This window comes from Leguminivora glycinivorella, chromosome 5 (assembly GCF_023078275.1).
Source record: "Leguminivora glycinivorella isolate SPB_JAAS2020 chromosome 5, LegGlyc_1.1, whole genome shotgun sequence".
Taxonomy (NCBI): Eukaryota; Metazoa; Arthropoda; class Insecta; order Lepidoptera; family Tortricidae; genus Leguminivora; species Leguminivora glycinivorella.
In genome coordinates, this window is record NC_062975.1 from 5,331,101 (window position 1) to 5,355,309 (window position 24,209).

The 24,209-nt window shown below is 40.2% G+C and overlaps 1 protein-coding gene across 1 annotated transcript in view; it reads left to right on the top strand.

Annotated features, from left to right (window-relative positions):
- Positions 1 to 18,065, top strand: part of LOC125226446 (prickle planar cell polarity protein 3-like) — a 195,337-nt gene extending 177,272 nt beyond the window's left edge. The window contains exons 7-9 of the mRNA XM_048130429.1: positions 11,554 to 11,754; positions 15,401 to 15,575; positions 18,043 to 18,065. Of these exons, the coding sequence (XP_047986386.1) occupies positions 11,554 to 11,754; positions 15,401 to 15,575; positions 18,043 to 18,065 (399 nt within the window). The remainder of the gene's footprint in view (positions 1 to 11,553; positions 11,755 to 15,400; positions 15,576 to 18,042) is intronic.
- Positions 18,066 to 24,209: the final 6,144 nt, after the last annotated feature.

Sequence of the window (24,209 nt, forward strand, 5' to 3'; positions counted from 1 at the left end):
AAGACGTCGTTCAATCATATTTCATCAATTTGTTAAGCAAACCTTGCCATGTACTCGTACTTTAGGTACCTACTTTATCAACAGACGGCTCACAAGAAAAGCTAGCTTGCTATATTAATTGAAGTAAATTACTGTAAGAATTGTGTCTTGATAACGCATTCACTTATTTTCTAGACTCTTCGATTTCAACTTTGCAGATTAAAAGATTACTTATATGGTCAGTATTAGTATAAATACCTACAGATGTATACAAGAAGCACTGACACTCTGAACTAGCATTATAAATACGAACGTTTCCGTAAAAATACGAAGGAAAAGCTTTTTGCAGTAAGTACATCTGTAGTAAGTACCATAAATTCTACTGTCAAAAGTTGATCTCCGTCCGAAAATGCTCAGCGAATCCGTTGGCAACAACAGCTGTACACATGTTGTAGACAGTGTAGACACCTATATAATAACGGAAGCAACAACAAAGAAAAACAAATGTTGGTGGGTTGCGGTGGCGATGGTGCTAAAGCTATTGTTGACGAAACAATAATGTTACAGTAACAACCGCAGGGTATCATTTACAGGAGCCATCATAAATGAGATATAATGACACTGGAGAGAGCGCATTGGATGACATCATTTATTAAAGCGTTGAAAATATAGGCATTGGTTTCAAAAGCAACAAAATGAACATTATAGGTACCTTTAATACGAATGTAATTCACCCCCAAATTAAGTTATTGGATGAAGTTGTTTTGATTTGTGGTATTGTCTATTAGACTCATCGACCTAATTAATAGTACATTACTACAGAGGCCGGGACAAAGGGGGTTGCCGGCCGAAGACATATAGACGGCCGAGCGAAGCGAGGCCGATAGGTCTGAGGCGGGCAACCCCATTTCCCGCCGAGGTATGTATAGTGCTTTTCTCAAACATGGTATGAAATAAATAAAGTCTACTGAAAATAGTAACTTTGGATGGCTGTATCTCCTAAACGGTGCGTCGTAGCGCAAAAATAATCGAATTTTCGTTCCCCTTTGATACCCCGTATACGCTTATAAAAAAACAAAAAGTTAAAGAGTGTTTGGAAATTAAAAAAGAAGACTTTGCCGGCCTTGGCCTGCAAGGTTTGTATGAAATTCCATTATCTATCAATCGTCCTAGCCGCACCTGCAACGTCATACTTCGCTGCCAATTATAAGGCACATAACATCAATATTTCATACCATGTTTGAGAAAAATATATTTTACTTTTTGTTTTTTTATAAGCGTATACGGGGTATCAAAGGGGAACGAAAATTCGATTATTAATGCGCTACGACGCACCGTTTAGGAGATACAGCCAATACAGCCATCCAAAGTTACTATTTTCAGTAGACTTTATTTATTTCATACCATGTCTGAGAAAAGCACTATACATACCTCGGCGGGAAATGGGGTTGCCCGCCTTTGTCCCGGCCTCTGTAGTAATGTACTATTTTAATTAGACGCCATCATGGTTTATCTTAGGTACCTACCTACTTAAACACATTTAAAAATGTTACTTATATTTGGTGGCTGTTGCATCTTTTATAAAATTTTAGTGAAGCTATCAAAGTAGAAATCCAAAATAATAACTTTAACATCTGGTCTTATCGATTATAACTAAATTTTTAAATTAACCTTAACTAACATTTCGGAGATGGCGTCCCCATGGTCTCGTAGAAGACTCAATGAAATCGTAGTTATACGCGTCCCGGTTTTAAAGTTATTACTTATTACGTACGACAAAAAAACGACAAGACAAAAAAACTAATTAGTTCGTCAGTTAGATTATCACAGAATTTTAGACACGTATTTTTTATTTTTTCTCGTAAACGAAAAATGACGACGGTACAGTGCGTTGAAGTTTCGCGTGACGTCACGCCTAGGTACAATTTTTACTTAGAAGTGACATCACAAGCCCCTACTATCAAAGTTCCGGACTTTGATTTGAATTTTTGTATTTTTTCATTAATTAGAAAAAGCGAAAAATATTTTTTCATTATTATTGGACGATCTAACTGACGGACTAAACAGAATGCTATTTTTTTATGTAGTCGTCATCCCTATTGTGATAGTTTCAATCAGTGGAAAGCCAAAATATCAGGTAGACGAATAAATACTAAAAAAAACACTGACTGAAAGGTCTCGCTAACATGACACTTTCATCTCACGCGTAAGAATCATAAATCAGAGCATACTCCCCTTTCATTCTATTTCCACCGAGGAAACGGTCAAGTAAAATTAGCTTCGAGTGTTGCCGAGCCAGACTCAATAGGTGAGGTAAATGTGGACGACCGAAAAATTGGGAAAACAATATGCGACTTGGAAAGTTTTTCCCAGTTCTTTACTTTTTTTTTAATACCACGTCGATAGCAAACAGGTATACAGTCCGCCTGTATCACCGTAACCTATGGACGCCTGCAACTCAAGGGGTGTCACATGCGCGTTGCCGACCCATTAGAAAATTTTATACTCCTTTTTTGAAGGACCCCATACTGTAATTCATCGGAAATACCTCGGCAGGGAGCATGCTGAAGAAACTTCCGCTTGGGTTTATTTATTTATTTACTTAATTGCACTATAAAAAAAGTACAAATCGCGGACTTAATGCCTTAAGGCATTATCTACAAATCAACCATAGGGCAAACAGAAAATTTATTTAGAGAGCATGACAACGTTGAGCAATTTACAACAACTATTAACAATATTATTTACAAACAATCAAAAACATATATATTAATATAATTTGGGTTTCTTATGTCAAGATTTGTCATAGGTCTGGTTTTTATTCAAGCCGAAAGAAGTTATTACACTGAATTCCTTGCGATATTTTTCGTCGTCTAATACATGTACTTCAAGTTAGTGACTATCAAAATAAGTTCTCTGTCATAAGAACCTCATTGTTACGTGGCCAAAATGATGTCAAACACGTATGTAGTTAGGTAGTAGTTGAAACCATTATAAATCCTTTAACTTTTAGAAGAATTAAGGAAATAAATATATCTAATTAGTAACAAAATGCCTGTCAAGAGATGAAAAGTACCTAAACATAATTCTTATATGTAACTGGAAGATTTTGAATAACGAAGGTAGGCTCGGAATTATGCAAGAGTGTTCTTGCTGAAGGCTGAAGTGCCAATATGCTGCAAACTGTGACCAATAATTTTAGAAGATTACGCCACATTTGACAGTAGAAAGCTTTCGGAGGTTGCAGGACCCCGGAGTTTTTCGAAACTTATGTGCGAAATGTCACTTGATATTTGCCAGTCGCTTTTCGGTGAAGGAAAACATCGTGAGGAAACCGGACTAATTCCAATAAGGCCTAGTTACCCTTCGGGTTTGAAGGTTCTGACCTTCAAACCCGAAGGGTAACTAGTCGCTTTCGTAAAACTAATGCCTACGCCAAATCTTGGGTTTAGTTGTCAAAGCGGACCCCAGGCCATGAGTCGTGGCAAATGCCGGGATAACGCAAGGAAGATGATGATGATGAGGCTACATTCTACAGTAGATGTTATAAATCGTCACTACTTTGAAAAAATCTCGTATCTCACGCTGCTCCTCAAAGTTAAAACGCAGGAAGTCTATATGCATTGCATACATACTTATTACATTTTTCTTTTAATTGACAGAAGAAGTTACAAGTTTTTTTCAAAGTAATGACGAAATGTCTTTCGTTTCATAGATAACAATGAGGAGCTTTGCACACGGCCGACCAGCTTTTATTAGGATTCGACCGTGACTCCACCCGCGAATGTAAACAAGCCTGGGTACCTAGCCGAATGACACAAACGCTCACAAAACGCTCACGAAACGAAACGCTCGTAGATATCTATCTCTATCGCTCTTGCGTATTGGCGTGACAGAGCCGGCTACCATTCGCGGCGTTTTGTTTTCGTTTCGCGTTGCAGAAATGCCATTCGGCTACGGCACCTGATTACGCTTCGCTAATCAAGTAATCATCAGTCAAGACGTTTCATTAACGTGTCGACTTTGGGAGGAAAAACTCGCTGGAGATGCACGCATGTCGTCTAAATGTATGGGCTACTGGCCACTTAAACTTTCAGTAAAACTTACCAAAGACATATGTAACTCCGTATAGACGGATAAAGTCTAAGAAAAAAACGTACCTCAGAACCGTACAGACAAAGATACGGTGGCCTAAATGGCGTTACACCTTTGGGGGACACTCGGCTAGATGGCGCTAATATTAATATTTAACATTTTAACACATATCAAGCTAAGACTATGGGCCAAATTGTCAAAACTGAGGTTCAAAAGTTTAACCTTGTGTTGAGAGATGGCTGTCTATACACTGCGATTACACATTTTACTTTGACAGTAACTCTCTATAATACTCGATCCTCTTTGTACTTACTCATCACAGAAGAAAATATTGTGGAAAACCTATTAATATTCCCTTGATAGACCTGAAAATAATCTATTAAAGCTTTTGAAACATCATCGTCGGAAATTGCTCATACAAAAAACGCGAACGTCATTTCAAAGTAAAAAATCTGTTATCGTAGCCTGAGACCGTAACAATGGAAATTCGCTGAAATATTCAAAAAACACAAAATAAAAGCGGTTTAGACACTTTCATAATAACCGCGAGGACTACGTCAGTTTTGACTCTGCCACGAATTGGCCACGAAGAACGAGCACCTACACGATATTTAATTATTTATGCACATTTTCCTCATTGTCTGAATTCATTGATGTTTTAAAAGTAACATGTTTATTGCCTTAAATTTATGGTTCCTAATTGTTTTAGGACAATACAGGTGGTTAACTTTTTTAAATGTATTTGTTACCTACTAATGTGTACAGATGTAGTGCGAAAAGGGTTTCCTTCGTATTTTTCCGGAAACGTTCGTATTTGTCATGCTAGTTCAGTCAATGTCAGTACATCTTGTACTGAGACTGACTGAAATAGCATGACACGTTCGTACATTTCCGTAACATTACGAAGGCAAATCTTTTCGCACTACATATGAAGTTAAATACGTCTTGCGTGCTTGTATTATATATAGTAGCAAATTTTTGTAATGTGTAAGTAGGATCTAGTTTCTGATTAATTTTTTCATTACATTTTGCTCTACCTAGTCAGCATTATACAGTACCAGTACAACTCAATACCTATTCAATACAAACCGGCACTCGGCCCGGATCGAACTATAATATACGCAAAAGTTAGATCTAGTTACGATAACGTTCTTGTTTAAAGAAACCTTTTGAGCATTGTTTGAATATAAACTGTTCCTCTCGCAACGCACGTTTCCGAGTTCCGACATCGCAGCCTTCAGCGGTCGATGTCTCGATGAGCGCAAGGTCTCGGTCATCGCTCACTATTTTTACTCTCTATACTGTTACTTATTCTGTGCTTTAGTAGGTCAACATTGGTAGGTAGATATATCGACTATTTGTTGGGCCAGGGGGTATGGCCCAACAAATAGTCGATATATCTTATGCATGCCGATTATAGCAATTGTAAAGATGGTTGTAGCCCCCTGTCTTGGATGTTTTCTATCCCCCTTATTCATAAACGTACTCTAAAGTTATCAAGCTGATAAAGTTCGTTTGTCTCTTTCCGACGTATTGGTGTGATAGAAAATGAAAATGAAATTTTTTTTTTTTTTTTTTTTTTTTTTTTTTTTTTTAAGAATAAAATAATTTATTAATAATTATTTATTAATAATTTATTTATTTTTCAAGTAGGCATATTACAATGCGCATATGAACGTCAAATAAAGCTACGCCGGCTCTAATCTAACCCTACGCCTCAGCCTCGAGAAGATTCCTCGAGAAAAGGACAAACGAACTTTATTGCCTTGATAACTTTAGAGTACGTTTATGAATAAGGGGGTATGTATATAAGTATGTATATCGTTGCTTAGCGCCCATAGTACAAGTTTTGCTTAGTTTGGGGCTGAGTTGATCTGTGTAAGATGTCCCCAACATCCATACTTCCATACTAATATTATAAATGAGAAAGTGTGTGTGTCTGTTTGTTCGTCTTTCACGGCATAGCGGAGCGACGTATTCACTTGATTTTTTAACTGGAGATAGTTGAAGGGATGGAGAGTGACATAGGCTACTTTTTGTCTATTTCTAACCTGCCACTTCAATAGAATAGGGTGTGAAAGTTGAAGTTTGTGTAGAGCATCACGTAATTTTCGAATTTAATGCGATCGAAGCCGCGGGCAAAAGCTAGTATTATATAATTTCTATACCCATTCTGTCCTCTATACCCAGGGTTTCTTGGATTCTCTATTTTAAATAACGATAAGGGCCTACGCTAGCTTACGCGGACGCCCGCCGCGTGCGCACGCTCGCGGGTCCCGCTCCGGACACCCGCCGCGGGCCAGCGAGGCCGCGACGGGCGCCCGCGACGGGTGCACGCCTAACTTAGCGCTACCAGTATAATTTTGGTTCGCAGTGTGTACAGACGTGTCCGCTAGATAATGGATTTTTTAATAATTTATTATTTGGCAAAAAAACGTCGGCAGAAACAGAAACGTCGACAGATCTCCGTGTTCCTGAAAAGTAGGTTGCTGAATAGTGAATTTGTAACCAAATTTTCGCTTTTGAGAGAAGATGAGAAAGCATTTTACATATATGTAGTTTAAAATGACTTCAAAGACATTTGATGAATTATTCATAAGTTAGAGCCGCATTTGAAGAAAAATGATTATAGAATCAATGTTCCGATAACACTCATAGAAAGGCTAGCAATAGCTATAAGGTAAGTAAAAATAGTACATTTCGATACAAGTGAAAAAAAGTTTTTTTCGACGAAGGTGAGAGTTGGAGCCCGAGTGAAAGCATCTCTGTCTTTATATAATTCATTTCTCATATCCCATAATACTGGTCGAGCTTGCACTTCTAATATTACGCGCTCCATGTCGATCATTATACTGTCTCAACTGTACTGTCCGGCGCGTGTATCCGCGGCACGATGCGGCGCTCGACTGAATTCAAGAAACAAGTCCGCGAGCGTGTGCCCGCTGCGTGCGCACGGAGCGGACACCCGCCGCCCGCCGCGCGGATTAACGTCCGTCGCACGCGCCCGCGCCAGTTAGCGGTGTCTATACAATTTCTTTGAGGCGGGCGTCCGTTGCGGGTAATCCGCGTAAGCTAGCGTAGGCCCTAACACTATGTGAAACACGATAATGAGAGAAGCTTGCCAAGATATTAAACCATCGAGCACCATGTATCTGATTAAATCGGGCCATCCAAATAACAATCATATTTCAAACTATTATAGTTTGTTTCACGGAAGCTCCCCAAGTGCCTTAGCCGAATGGCATTTCTGCGACGCGAAACGAAACGCCGCGAAAGGTAGTCTGGCTCTGTCGCACCAATACGCAAGAGCGATAGAGATAGATATCTACGAGCGTTTCGTTTCGTGAGCGTTTCTGCTATTTGGCTACGGCACCTGAACCTTTTACGTATGATCGAAAGTTATGATATGACTAAACTTTTTATGCCTATTACATACTTAGTTAGTCCCTCGTATAAAGTTTGACGATGGGAGGACACATGCTATTGTATCGAAAAACTTTAACAATTCGTTATCGATATTTATTTGGAAGTCTTTATAATATTATTATTTTCTCTATCTTGAAAGTGTTAGGTATTGAATATTGATATATACTTATACTGAATTGAAAAGTGGTGTTAATACGAATGAAAATGGAAAACGCGTTCTCCACGTCCTAAGTTTTTTATCCAGTAACTGATAACTCAGTTCTTTACAGTCGGGTTAAAATTATAAGATATTTTTCATTGTGTCTGGTTAGGTTTCCCCCTCCTCACCTCCATCTTATAAGCATTCAGTGTCCTGTCCACTTCCCCCCGCGCAAACATCGCATAAGCGCTTTCATTCAACCGCGCTTACACGCTCGAATATGTGATCAATTATATAACCGTTATAATTATTCTCTGTGTACATGTAATTTGTTCTGTACAATAAAGTGTTTACTACTTATCTTATCTTAAATCTGCGGGGGCCCTTACGGATACACTTCGACCCATCGGGATCTTTTGTGCAATTACCCCCTACGATCCTAAGATCCTTCAGCTATTCAGGAGCTTCTCGACCATCTCCACGTATCGGATGATGAGGCTCATGGGTAGCTCTCTGAAGTCCTTCGGTGCCAGGTAGCCTGCTCCAAAGTTCTTCATTCTTTGTCTGGCGAGGGCGTGACATTCACACATTAAATGTCTGACGGTCTCTTCCTCTTCGCCACACATGCGACAATCAGTGTTGTCGGCGTGTCCCATCTTGGCCAAAATTCCTTTGACCCCGTAATGGCCTGTGAACATCCCCGTTATAATTTGGAGTTGTCTTTTGCCTAGCTTCCCTAGCTTTTTGCTCCATCCAGTCTACCCTCTGCTTAAAGAGCTTTGAATGCTTCAGACCAACCAGGGCATCCCATTCTTTTTGGTGACTAGCCTTTGTTTGGTCTTTCATAGCCGTTCTGATGGTTCCTTGTGAAAGGCCCACATAAGGTTCCGGACCTATGAAGTTGTCTTCAGATCCGGCCTTGGCAAGTTCATCAGCGTTTTTATTGCCAATGAAGCCTTCGTGCCCCGGTATCCATACCAGTTGCACCTTGTTTTGCCTTCCAAGCTTGTATGCCGTTTATTTAATACCAGTCTAGAGGTAACTCTGGGCGATGTGAAGGCTTTGAGTGCCGCTTGACTGTCGCTGAGTATATAGATAGTCTTACCTTGGATTTGTCTAACTATATTCTCATGTACACAGGCAAAGTGTTTACTACTACTACTACTGATCACCTGGTCCGACTCAACTTGATGTCTGTTTATTTGCGCGCTTTTCACTTTAGCACCATGGGGCTGGTTACGTTTCTACCTCCATCTTACAAGCATTATTCATTAATAGCTATCCTATAAAACGCAGACGTAACTTGTGTCCACTCACCCCCGCGCAAACAACCGCCTAACTAAGCGCTTTAATTCAACTACACCTACACGCTGGCATAAGGGACCACCTGCTCCAACTCAACTTGATGTCTGTTTATTTGCGCGCTTTGCACTTTTGCATCTATTACGTAACCGTTTCCGTCTGGCAACCTCTAAGATCTAGTTTCTTTAGATGAAAATTTATTACTCTGTTGTGCATACTTTATGTCCCAATTTTTCTTCTGACGGCATGAGCTACTAATTTCATTTACAGAACTCTCGACCTAGTGACAGAAAAGAAAAAAGATATTATACTGATTATTTATTATTATACGGATTATACTGCTCGAAATATCAACCAAGTTGAGTTACTGCGAATGAATGGAAACAAATTGCCTTTGCAAAATTTCCCCTTCAAACCCTCTAATAACGTGAAAAAAAAGAAAATGCTGACATCCCTCTTATCAGGAGCAGGAAGTGAGTGCTCCAATTGCAAAGATGGCGTACACCCTCTTTCAATATTTTCAAGTATTATGCGTTCTTTGGAAACTAAAAATCATTTGAAATATAAAATTACCAATGTAATGCATGTATGTTGAGTTCAACGTAGTTTAAAACATGAAACGACTTTAAGTGCCCATTCTAGTGCGAGTACGAGTCATATAACTCGTAACAATCCAGTAACAATACAGCCCATATGCAACCCGATTCTAGCCTGGTTAAGTAATGAAATCCCGTGTTTAACTAGGTACCTACTACTTATTTTATTTTCCAAGCGATGCTAACACAACTTACTTTAATTATGCAATGTATATTATATAATTATTAATTACACACACAATGAATTCACAAATTAACATTGTCAATCAGAATTTAGTTGGTTGCAAAGTTCAATTAATCTCGTGAGTTTGACTTCCGACAAACCCGAGACAGTGAATAACTTCATATTCGGTTTGTCACAAAGTATTCATAACTGAACTGAACCGATAGTTACCTAGCACTAGTAGGCATAGTTGTTTGACTTGTGAACAGAAATCATGAATATTTAAAGCTTACATCTCATTGGGAAGTGGAGCGAAACTGCACTTTTAATAGTGCATCACCGACCTTGCATAAACCAGTAATTGTTGACCAATAAATAGGGCAGCGAGTTTCTTGTAACACTCGTGTCGAATGACCCAAATATTAGAGCACAGTTTCGAGTGCTCTGACGCGCAAATATCATTTACTGACACCGATACAGATTTAACTAAACCAAATCTTGAGACTGAAATAATTCCTAATGGTTTCCTATAACCATTTGATCTAATGTTCTCGTCGAAATTGCAATGTTCTAATGCAAATATGTAAACACACTTAAGTGAAATATGAAGTATGTTCCTTACATAGCTACCTAATAGCTATACCTACTTAATTCAGTATTTAGTTGTACTCTAAATCGGCATCTATATATTTTAATTACGACTCAACAGATCAAACGACTATTGATTGATTGTATCGTATTGTTATATCAAAAAGATCCGATAGGTATACCTCCTAGCGCCAAGTAGCCTTGCCAAACTATGACAGAATGCTAAAAATGGAAATATTTGGCATCATATACAAAAGCAATTATCTCCTTAAGCGGGTAAGCCAAGCGCCGGATCGCTGCGGCCCAAGTCCTGGCGGCAGCGACGGGCGACTCCGGGAAACACGCGATTCTCGGGTCGCCTCGCTCGGGAGCCGCCCGCGCACCTGCCCTCTCCGTCACTCTTCCAAATTTAAATCCCAAACTCCCCCCACCGACGACGCTAAACATTCTGGAATAATTCCCGCTATCCTATACCGGTGCTCGCCATTCGAATTCGGGTCGCGACCGCGTCGTATCGCTTTTTGTAATCAGGCAGATCGACTGCTGCCATGGCCGACGTTGACGTTCAAGTCCAGTACACCACCACGGAGAGGAAGACCAGGAAGGTCAAGAAGTCCTCGAAGCGTAGGGAGTCTAAGGATGGCGAGGTCACCGTCACGGAGCTCGAACAGACCACCACCAGCAACATCAACGACGATGGGTATGTGTGCGGTGGCCAAACTCCCTTGACCCTCAGTGCGACAGTGTCTGTGCAGCCAAGTGTCGATTACCGTGCTCGACCTTTAGTGACATGTACATGATGTTTACATTCGTAGGTTCGCTATTGGCCACCCTCACATACCCGACCTAATCCAAGGTATTTATAGGCATAGTTTCATACTAATCCGCACAACAGTGAACCTGGATAAAAAACAACCAAAACATGAAATATGATATTTTAAACCTAAATAGTTTTAGGCCCCTAGAAACCCTATAATATATATGTTTCTGAACATTAAATATGAATCATCCAATAAAGTATAAAGTTTCCATGTAGGTCAAAGTTACAAACCTTGCACTAAGTTCTTAATCCCTTATAACCTAGCTTAGGTTAACCATTTGGCAATGATCACTTACGTTTTGCCAAAATTTCTAAAAATACATCATTGTTATTTACCTGTTTTCCTATCTCAACCACATGATAACTGATTCAGTTTCAAATTTAATTATCGCCTCGCCTTCGATATCGGCTCCCAAATTCTTATGTTCATTTTCGTTGTCCCCAGCTAATTTTCAGTGGCGAATACACCAAGGCGATGAACAAGGACTGGCACAGCGGGCACTTCTGCTGCTGGCAGTGTGACGAGTCGCTGACCGGGCAGCGGTACGTGCTGCGCGATGAGCACCCCTACTGCATCAAGTGCTATGAGAGCGTCTTCGCTAACGGCTGCGAGGAGTGCAACAAGACCATTGGCATCGACTCCAAGGTAACCACCAACTGCTACAATGTACCTAATAGTACCTACACTAGGTCTAGCATAGGTTCTATTCTCGCGAGTTCATACATATTGCGAGACTTCAAGTATGTGGATGCACGTGAGAGCGTCTGTTTAGCGAAAGCGTCTGATCTGTTAGTTTTGGTCTCTCAAGCGACTCCAGAATTGTACTCTACTCATACTGCCCGATCTGACTGAACATTCGTGGGTTAAGCGCAGGACCTTGACTCAAAGCTAGTAGAACTGTCTTAGAACTCTAATTAAGTCACCCTAATGGATGAAAGCTGCCCAAATATGCTGCCAAAAAGCTGACAAAACCAACTTACAATACCTCGTCTGTTATTGTGCTTGGGCGGCGGTAATCGCTTACCATCAGGCTAAGTATTCGTCTGCTTGTTTGCGTACATCATAAAAAACAAGCATAAACCATGTTGACAGTTGTTACAGTGGGAGTTACTGTAGTTTACTAATAGAACATTATGACAGTCTGAAAAACATGCTGTCAAAGTTGGCTCGTTATACCGTGTTGATAGTTCGCAAATCATTGTCAAAGCCAAAAGGCAAATCTCTAAGTTGATAAATTGCCATCCAGGCGTGCGCTATAATAGAGGCTCATTATTAGTATCAGTAGTGGAATACTATTGCCTGAATTAATGCAATTGTTTCAATAGCCTTTTTAAATTCTTCCTTATGATGGAAAACAATCAGTAATTGTAAATTGATAGCAAAATATCAGTGTATTTGTATTGAAATAAGATGCCTGGCATTCTGAGCTTTGTTACGGCCGATCAAATTTAGTTATGTCACTCCAGCCGGCCCAGATTCCTCGGGCGTACCTCTGCACACGGCCCCAGCGCCCGTGCCAAGCCAACGTGGGCACGCCACGCCAAACACTACACATTTATCTCCACACCCGACGAATGACTTTTCCTGTCCGAATAACAGCTGCAACTTGTCGCTGTTTACTCGATCCTTAAGATACCTAATTAATAAACAATCCACGAGACCACTTTCTCCATTGCCTAGAAGATAGACAGATTCTGATCTGACAAATCCATACTGAGCTCATTTCCTCAGCGAATTTGACCTTTAAATAAAAGATTTATTACAAGTAGCTTTTATTGTACATGTTGGCTTCTTGGTTCGTGTTCAAATTGCTGAAGTCGAATAGGTTTACAATGAAACATAAGACCGTGTAATCCTGGCATAGCAGCAGCTCATGTAGCACTAACAGCTACAAATAACGCTGAAATAAAAGCTAGATTCTTGTTTACGAACAGCGAAATAAATCATGGAAATATTATTAGAATTATTTTGCAGTTTTGTTTTGACTTTAACAAATTGGCGAGCGGTGCGAACAAACGCCTGCCGAATCTATTTCCGAGCTGGATACAGTTTTAATGCCGACCTTGGGCCTTCGCGGGATCTGTCAGTAATTCTTTCGGGATTTATTCAAGACTCCCCGCTAAGTATTTCGTAATCGGTAAAAATAAACTTTCATATTTTATTGACATTACGACATGCGAGTTTTAAACGCGCTGAGAGCCGCGCAGGAATAGATCTGGAATGAGGGGCGCTTTATTTTGAAACCTGAACAGTGAAGCATTCGTCAACCGCTACGTGATTTATTTGAATTCTTCTCGTGTTCTTACGAACTGTTAAATATGAAATACAGTGTATTTGAATTATTAGGCTAGGTATTATTACATTAAACTCAATTATTTGGTCAGTGAACTTTATATTGATGTATGTAATAGAATTCGATAGTATGAATGTTTGTCTTAAAACGTGAATCATATGACTGGAAATAACTCGAGATTGTAGTTATGACGTCTGAGCTGCGGCTCGTATCGATTTGCGTCTGATATAAGACGCGAAATTAATGTACGCTGTAGATTAAATATGAATGATTGGAACAGGAAATTGAGGGATAACTAAGTGTTAAACCAAAAACAGCTGGTACATGGTACATACTTACATAAGCAGTTTTCAGGATAGGCCAGTCAGAAGGAATCAGAATAAGAATTCAGAAATCTCAGTCACAAACTGAACTTTTCTCGGATTTATTAAACTACTTTAAGTCATTAGCAACTACAACAAATTAAGACATTAAATTACCAGTCGTTCGAATGATAGATGTCCCCTTCATTCTTAATTAAATACTGCAAGGCGAGCCATATAGTGTGGCGAACAGCTCTCAATCAAAGTGAAGCTCAGTAATTACCACCCACTCGTATGGGGATTCACAAGAGTTCCGTGCTGGAGTGGAAAAACCAATACTTTACATCTAATTCTCGTATGTCACAGAGCTCCCGAGTGATCACGTTAGTACGAAATGAATGTCTTATTTGTATGGACAGTGATGTATAAAAGCAAACTAGACAGACTAAAGTTTGAATCAAAATGTTTGATTTCTCATTTCATTCATTTCTTTGGCAAATTGGGCAACAATATTTATTTTCTTTTGTATGTTTGTAGAGTAATTTGTGTATGTTTAATATTCGTATAATTAAAACTTCTAGTTACTTTAGTTGTTAAAGGGGACCCTAGGCTCCCAAAAGCCGTGGCAAATGTCAGGAAGGAGGATGACCACAGAGGATGATAAAACTTATAGGTACATAGGTAGTTGCAATGCTCTCTGTGGTTATTGATAGGAAAGAATACTACAAACAGAAGATAAGGGCATGTCAGACTAAGATCCTACCTAATAAAGTTCTACCATGTGTTGTATCACAATTGCGACTCTGGTTATAAAATTGTGCCAAATATGATATTTAAAATTGCCCTACAAGTACTTACGCTACATTTCACGATTATTTATAAAGATGTTCTGAATACGTGCACCAAATACTACTTACCCTTGACCAGTTTTTAAATTTTTTATAACCTATTTGTTCATTTAATATCATGTCAGTAGATGTTTTGTAGAAGCTAATTATACTACTACTTCCAATTTTGAATCGCGTAAACATCATCGTTCCAAGAAAATTCATTGCACAGAACAAGTTTGGCAATAGGTATTATTTTTGATATTAATTAATTATGTCATTTTGTTTTGGGTGTCTTATTCGTACGTAATTATTAATATGGTTTCATGGAGACAAAACCTATATAGTTTTTCATAAATATAATGATGTTATTACTCAGAATTGATGAAGAGGATTAGAATAATGATAAACAAATTGATGTCACATCATTCAACGTTCTATTAAATTAGTCTCATTTAATGATAAATGACATACTTACACGAAAACGCCATTAGAGAATTTCCATAATTATGATGTGGCCTGCTGATAACGTAGGTAATTTGTTTCGCAAACTTCATTTTTAATAACAAACAACATGTCATTGTAAAATTAAACAAATACGTATATATAAGATGATGAAAATGCTATATATCGGCAAAGTAGCAGGCGACCCGCCTAATGGAAGTGGTTATCGTCGCCCAAGCAACATTAAACTACTTATTCACAACTAAGTAATCTACTTAGGTACTTCTTTTAAAAGATAACGTTATGTGCCGGAAGCAAATGCGCCTTAACTCCATTTCGCTCTACCCTGATTGCGCGCTCGGGCTGGCGTTGCCTGTTGGTCCTTCGTAACACCAACACATACTCAACGCTGTCCACATTTCCAGGACCTGTCGTACAAGGACAAGCACTGGCACGAGGCGTGTTTCCTGTGCGCCAAGTGCCGCGTGTCGCTGGTGGACAAGCAGTTCGGCTCCAAGCTGGACAAGATCTACTGCGGCAACTGCTACGACGCGCAGTTTGCTAGCCGCTGCGATGGCTGCGGCGAAGTCTTCCGTGCTGGTGAGTACTTGCTTGTAAAGCTAGGCCACATGCCCGTATCGTACGCAACGGACGCATCCATAAGTTCCATAACGCATCGCATCCATTTCGTCAACTCAGGTTGCGGTGTATACGGCGTGGAGAGTGGACGCACTTGTGTGACTTTCTATAAGTATGTACAAAGAATGACTCGGGAAAAATGTTTTGAGAATTTATGTCGATTTTTTGCCGATAATGAATGGTTGTAACCGCAGACTATATAGGTACACATACAACGCCTATCAAGTAATCTGTATAAATTAAAAAAGCGGCTAGGTACATTGTGGTATCTAACTGTGTTCTTGCATACCTACGTATTGATCCAGACGACACTACAGTATTGGCATTTTTAATGTGTACTAACTTCTCGTCGGATTATACTTACAAATTATACAATAAAGGAGGACCTTTTTAGAAAGTTTTTAAGTTGGTTGTCCGAACCACAACTGCTGTTAAGGTTGTCGTTAGAATACTTCAGTTTAAAAACATGAATTCTTTCTCAGGATTCCGTCACCTACCTACCTAATTATTATAATTTCCGTAAGCTCCATGCTTCAGTGACATGTCAACGTCCTCATCTCTGACACAATGCCTATTTAAGCGTGACTTGTTCGATCCGCTGCCGGGTGTATATTCCTTATAAAGTCTCCAGCCAGTAGCTCAACAAGGAGGCGTAAAGGCCGCGATTCAAAGAAAACGACCAATGCCAATGCCGTAACCTCGGCCGTTTTACTTTTAAAACCCTTTATGGGCTTGCACTGGCCGTATAGTAAATTTGATTGAGTTTTTAATGACTCATTTTACCGCCTTTTTAAGTTGAACGAGTCGGTGTTGCTTATACTAGTCATTAGTGTGTTTTCACATTACCCGATCTGATATCGGATGTAGGAAGGATTTCAAAGGAAAAAATCAAAAACGGCGGCGTAACTATATGGGATATCGGTCCGACATCCGATATGGGATCGCATAATGTGAAAACTGAATTATGTGGATAACATGTAGATAATCTTTAATCGTATTAAAGCAAATCCAAATTGAATCACAGCTCTGACATAATATGACCATAAGAGTAATCTAATCGCAAATTAACTCGCGAAGCGAAACGAGGGAAATAAGCAAAACAGTCGTAAATTGTGAGCGAAATGGCGCCAAACGAGCGGATCTGGGTGGCTAGCCGAATGGCACAATCGCTCACGAAACGCTCACGAAACGAAGCGCTAGTAATAGATATCTATCTCTATCGCGCTTGCGTATTGGCGCGACAGAGCCAGCGGCGTATCGCTTTCGTTTGGCGTCGGAGAAATGCCATTCGGCTACAGGGCCAGGTCGCCTAGCCGAATCGACAATCGTTGACGCTAGATATTAGACGCAGTCTGGCTCTGTCGCGCCAACTTGGAAGAGCGATAGAGATAGCTAGCCACGATAACGATATTATCGTAAGCGTTTATACATTTGGCTAGGTACCCTGGTCGCGTAGTGTCGCTGTGCACTTACATGGCCTCTGTAATTGAAATTGGAACATCACTAATGGATTGAAGAGGATTGTTTGTCTCTGGTTTCTAATGTTTCTATGTGTTTAATGGGGACCCTGGCCGCAGAACGGATTTTTTCATACGGAATGACAGGTGTGGACTGTGGACACTTACTATGCATTTGTAGAGAGACTTCTGTTACGAGTATGTACAGAAACTGAATGATAATTCAGTGCGTCTAAGGTTAGCCTTAAAACGTTTTCACAGTATCCGACCCGATATCAGATTGCTTTAGTACCGTTTCGTAACTAAAAATTGGTAACCAGCTTCGAAACGGGAAAAAAATCCCAATTCGTAACTGGCTTCAAATTGGGACTTTCCCATTACCGATTTGTAACCACGTTTGGTGTTGTAACTGAATCCCGTGTTGTAACTGGTTACAAAATGAGACTAAATCATTACCGATTCGTAGCCGTGGCGTCATGCGTTTACAATAAAATAAACATAGTTTAAAATAAAATAAAATCTTTGCTATGATAGTCGCATAAGTATTTCTCGATTTCTAATTAAAATATCCATGTAGAAATGTTTTCTCTATTGTCTTTAACATATATAAAATAAAAACCAAAAGCTAATTTAATCCTCGTACATGATACCCGGTGTTTCCTTTCATCGATATTTCGGGCAGACTGATGAGGGCGATGAAACACCCGGATATTTTAGTGCCATCGACTTTGTATAGAAACTTTTAGACAAGCATCGATTTCATATTGTATTCGATGATAACATATTAAAAAAATGCAATCAGATCAACATTTTTTTATTCTTTAACTAATACTTGATTGTAATGTACCTACATAAGTATATGCCATATGGTATCTCCATTAGTTTCTTGGTTAGTATCTACGAGGACTAACAGTCTCATTCGGAAACGTAATCAATATCAATATAATATTAATTTGATAAATTTATTATAGCGAATGAGGAAGGTCCTCTATAGGCTACTAGACTCATATCGAATTTGGCACAAAATATGGTTGTTTCCTGTAGTATTTGACATAAGAAACCAATGTTTATAAATTTTGGTTATTAAAAGTGTATAATGACTACGTACTCGTATTTGGATTGAAAATGTGTGAAATATTTTTTTTTAACTTTGGCCACCAAAAACGCTGTCAGCAATGTAATGACGTCATAGGACCTAACTTAACTTTATGTCGAGTCAATCACTGACATGATGAACTTTATGCCTCATATATAAATGTCAGAAAATTATGCGTTCAATTCGATTGACGTTATGCACAGACAATCTATAGATTAACATGGCTTAATGTTGTTTTTGCCGGATTAAGTAAAAGTATACTTTAAAAATGTTTTTTTCGGTTTTCAAGTCGTAATAAAATATGGTAATATTATTTTTTTTGGTTCATTGGACAGTAATTAATAATATAAAATAGACTTTAAAAAAGGGTCAAGTAGCCTTTTACTAAAATTTCGCCTTGATTAGAGTAAAAGAGATAGGTATTTGCTGAGGCAAGCGCTCCCAATACAATTTCAATATAAATTTCCTACATTTCCTATGCCTTTGAGAATGAATTCCTCGTTCTCTCTTGATAGTCTTGATAGATGATGTCACTTGTTTGGGTTCAATTGGAAGCCTATTGAATCATCTGCGTTGACCTGCGTGGCTTCTTTATCGAGTTAATTGGAAATCTGTATCGATTTTGTTGTGTATTCGATAACAGAATCAACCCTTGCCCTATTTATACTATTTATACAAGGTGCTCGCGAGGAACCCGCATAACTTGAACCACGCGTTTCTGAGGCCAAAAGAAAGAAAAAATGTTATATGAATTTTAAAATTTTTAGCAAAAAAATTTTTTTTTTTACTTTTTTGGACATATTTTCACATATAAAGTAATTTTTATCCATGAAGTTGGCAATTAAAATGAGTTCCTTAATTTATTTTTCTAAAAACCAAATTTTTTGGAAGTTTTTCTTGTCACATTTTGACATCTATCAATGACTACTGTGAGACTATGCTCCACAACTGCGCATCAGCGCCGTTAAGAAGACTTTTTCTGAGTAACAATACGGAAATGTTTTTTTTTTAATTGGCAATAACTCTGAAACTAGACGAAATCTAGAAAAGTTTATATGACATTTTAGTCTTAAAATGTGACCAAGAATATGCCGTTAAAGTTATATGGGTTCCTCGCGAGCACCTTGTATACTTACGGCCCAGCCACGACATTGGTCTAAGCGCGACAGCGGTGAGCGGCAGCCATACGTGCGAATGAAAAGTCCCATCGCTGTGTCTCGCTCTAATGTATGGACGCCGCTCACCGCTGTCGCGCTTAGACCATTGTCGTGGCTGAGCCGTTAGGTATTGAAATTTGAAACTAATAAATCTTTTCAAAATTGAAAATGTTTCGTCTCTCTTGCGTTATCCCGGCATTTTGCCTCGTCTCATGGGAGCCGGCGGCACATAGGCACTAATAGTTAACGAAAACGATTGCTATCAGACCTTACAATCTATATTATCTACAATTATATTATTTTTGTACTAGATATAATCCTCAATTTAAATGGGTGACTATACGTAGTTGGCCACTCTATAATAAAATGATAAACCTTCAATGCAGTTTTGGATTAACGACCGTTAATAAATTATTCCCATATGCATTCACAACGCTACCTAAGACCATTAATTAAGTTTTTTGTCTCGAATGCGATATTTTGAATTGCTTAATTAATAGATTAATATCTGGGCGACCGAGCTTCGCTCGGTTCTATTTTAATATATCACGTCTTTAGATAAAAAAAAACTCTTATAAATACAAAAACAAAAAAAAAGACAAAAAACAAAAACTTAATTTCTGGCCGGGATTCGAAACCCTGACACCTACGATCTATCTGCGTACATTAGACCGACCTCGTGCGACTGAGCTACGCGGAATCGATGCGCGCGCGGCGAAATTAAGGACCATATTTTACGTTTACAAATGCGAAAGAAAAACTCAAGAAAACTCGAAAATTCGCGTTTTCCGGGATCTAAGGCTACGCTAGATCGATTTTTCACCCCGAAAACCCCCGCAAAACAAATTTCAGCGAAATCGTTAGAGCGGTTTCCGAGATCGTCGGTATATATAAATAAATAAATAAATAAATAAATAAATAAATAAATAAATATACAAGAATTGCTCGTTTAATAGTATAAGATTTTTGTTTGCCATCCTCTTTGCAGAGTGCCATGGTCAGGTCAACTGCTGACATCAGATTTGTCCATTAAAAGATTCTAATCCTAGAAATATCAATTGAAGTAAGTTACTACCCTAGAGACTACAACAATAACCAAGTTTTTGTTAATCTCAGGCCGAATGTCTTTTCAAAGACACCCACGTTCACGCGATGATCCAACCAAATTGCGGAAGCGACCCAATGACTCATGTAATTACATCGATTATTTTAATTTTAACGCCAAACTCGAATTCTTATAGTTTTAGATATGTTCTTTCTCATTCTTACAATCCTTGTGCGACTTGAGAGTGAAAGAGATGAAGTAGGACCGGTAAAAGCTCCGTTGTAGGTAACTGTTTTAGATAAACACTTAATCCGTTATAAGGATGACTTCGAAATAATGTGTTGTCTAGTAAGACTAAGGCTACAGCTGTGTAAGTAACCTAAGCACACATTCATGGATCAAAGTATTACTGTCTTCAGACAATTGACCTTTGAATCTTCGATATTCGTGGAAATCGGTGATGTCAGGAACATATTTTATGTAGCCTTTTTTTTTTTTTTTTTTTTTTCGGAGTGGTAAAATGCGTTACGCATTCCCCCCGGCCAGGGAAGCCATTGGGGGGATATGTGGGACTCCCTCCTACTTACCTCCCTCTCCAAGGGAGAGGGGGAGAGGAGGTATACCCACTAAAAACCACTCCTACGTCGCCCTTCTTCCTGTTATGAAGGAGCCATGGGATGCCGGAGATTCTACCACGACTCCTTCCAGCGGCCCTGGTCTAGTGCCAGAGTCCCTACACCGCTGAAAATGAGGACCAGAACTTCGTGACCCTCTCCTGGCGAGCAACGCCGTGTAAAGCGGGCTCCCACAGCCCGCCGACCCTGCTAGGGATTTATTCGGGCGGCAAAACGTGCCCGTCTTCTTCCCCGCCGTCTGCGTCGGTCCGGGTGCGCGTCAGCTCTACTTTCGCGCTCCCTTTCCGCGGCCTCCTTCTGTGAGATGACAGTCTCACAGAAAGTGGCAACTGCTTCCCATTTTTCTTCGCTGTGCAACATAGCCGCTACGATGTTGCGCAGCGAAGGATCTCCAACTCCAAGCTCCGCGATCATGACGTGACGTTCAACAGCCCAACGACTACATACTTCGAGAGTGTGTTGAGCTGTGTCATCCGGCGCGCCACATTCATGGCAAGCTGAGTTGGCTTCCCTCTTTATTTTACACAGGTAATGACCGAAGCACCCGTGTCCGGTCATTACCTGTGTCAACCTAAAAGTCATTGCTCCGTGCGATCTTCCTACCCACTCCATGAAGGACGGGAGGAGTGCCTCTAAAGTATAAGTTCCATAGCGACAATCCTCCAAGTCCTCCTTCCACCTTTCCTGGGCCCTTGTGTGGGCTTGTTGACGCGCCCTCCGCAGTTCTTCAGGCGCAGGGAATTCATTTAGAGCCCTGCATCTAACCCTTTCCCTATGCGCATCAGCTAACACCTGAGCTTCTAGCTCCCATGGTAGAGTACCCGCTAAGGCGCACGCCGCCGCCCAAGACACTGTGACGTAGCCCCGTATCATTCGAATAGCCACCACCCTTTGTGGTCTCCGCAGCAGGGCTTTGTTGGTTGTGTTCAAGCGATGCGCCCACACCGGAGCACCATACATCGCCATACTGCGAGCCACGCCGGCATACAGGCGGCGGCACGGAGCGCCTGGCCCCCCTATGTTAGGCAACAGTCGGCCTAGTGCAGAGGCAGCACCTACAATTCTCGGAGCCAATCGGAGGAAGTGCTCCTCAAAATTCAAATTTTTGTCCAAGACAATGCCCAGATATTTGATATGGGGCATTACTTGAACCATCTCGCCGCTTACAGGAATGGTTGTCCCAGCTGGAACTCTCCAGCCTCTTTTCTGGAAGACGATAGCCTCCGTTTTGGGCAGAGCCACCTTGAGTCCCAGTAGTCTGATCCTGCTAACCATCAAGTCTGTCGCTACTGCGGCCTTTCTTAGGGTTTCCTCCAACTGAGCTCCTCGGACAGCTACCATCGTATCATCCGCGTAGCAGATAACAGTTGTCCTAGGAAGTAGAGTCGCTCTGATTGCCCAGTCAAATCCTATATTCCACAGCAAGGGTCCTAGAACGGACCCCTGGGGAACGCCGCAGGTCATTGCTCTCTCTCTCCTCCGGTCACCCCGCTCGTTGTAGATTACTGCCCTTTCGGTTAAGTAGTGCCCCACAATCTTCCTGAGATAAAAGGGTATGCCGTGGTATCGCAGTGCTTCTTCTATCACGGAGTACGGAAGGGAACCAAACGCATTTGCGATATCTAATGACACCGCCACTGCTCCTTCCTTGCTTTTCACCGCATACTCGCAAAATTCTTTTAGGGCTTCGAGTGCATCGATTGTTGATCGTCCATTCCTAAATCCAAACTGACGATTTGATACATTTGGGCCCGTGTCCTCCAGGTGCCGGACGATCCTAGAAGCGATGATACGCTCGAGCATTTTCCCGGACTCATCAAGCAATACTATTGGCCTCCATCCAGAAGGAGAGTCTGCTGGTCGATTCTCCTTTCGAAGGAGGCAAAGTCTGCCCTCCTTCCAACACCTTGGAAACAACCCCGTCTTGAGGCAATCATTAAACAGGTTTCTTAAGCGGTTTCCCAGATGACCCAGCACTATAGGCATAACGCGGCCGGGAACGCCGTCAGGTCCTGGGGCCTTTTTGCAACCTTTAAGCCTATGGATTGCCTTTTCGAATTCCCCATCTCCGACTGGGGGCACCGTGACCGGAATTAATGGCTCTTCTGTAGGGACAGACATCCTTGGAGGAGAGAATTCAGGAGCCAGTGGAAATAAGCCGTCGACTACTCTTCGCAGGCACTCCGGCTCCAGCGAGTCCATGGCGGGAGTAACCTAACTGCCTTGCGCTGACCTATGTAATGAATGACTAACATATTTTGTGCATTTTATACGTTCGAGTTATAAGTATTTGCAATTATTTTTGTGAAAATCTTAAATTCATCCTCAACCCTCCTAGATGCTCAATAATATCAATGATTTTCTTTAAGAAATGCAATACAAATAGGGGATCAAAGATTGTGTGCAGTATTTTGAATAGGTAACTTAAATTAAGAGTTAACCAATAGAAACGGAGTATCTGTTATCGCTTTAAAACGTCTACTCAAACTTACCTTCAAGCGGCTGTCGCTAGGGAAAGTATAATCCTCTTTGAAACATATGAATTTGTGCGCTTTGCGAGGTAAAACATTTTCACCGGGAAATCTCAACGAGAAGAGATACAGAGCCGCAAAGTTAAGTGTTTAATTAAAATGTTGCCGCAGTAAAACGACGGATTCGGTTTTCGAATATTCTGCATACTTCCAATACTTTTATACCACGTCGGTGGCAAACAGGTAAACATTTAAAACTATTAAAAAAAAAACATTATTAATGTCGCTTAACTTAAAACTAGGAAAAAATCATTGTGCTATACGGTTTTTTTTTTGTAATATAAATTATATTACAATCAACCTGAAAGGAGAATGAATTTACCCCAGTTTATAGTACGACACAATCTATACCTACTTATCCCAAAAGACGTCCAATAGAACAAAATGTCAACAAACATGACACAACTTATGTCCATTACAATTTGTCAAGTGTCACAGTGTCAGGTGAATCACTTTGCGTGGGCGTCGTCAGGCTCTATAATCTCTATGATGCCGTAAATTTACGATCAATAATAGTACTTAATAACATGCCGGATATCGATTGACCTTGAGATTAAGCTCTATTTAATAAGCCCTATAAAACTTTGGGAAACTATGTTAGGCGTTAGTGACAGTCTACCTCCACAGTCCTCGTGTACAAAATTTTGTACATATTCCAAAATTTCTTTTGAACC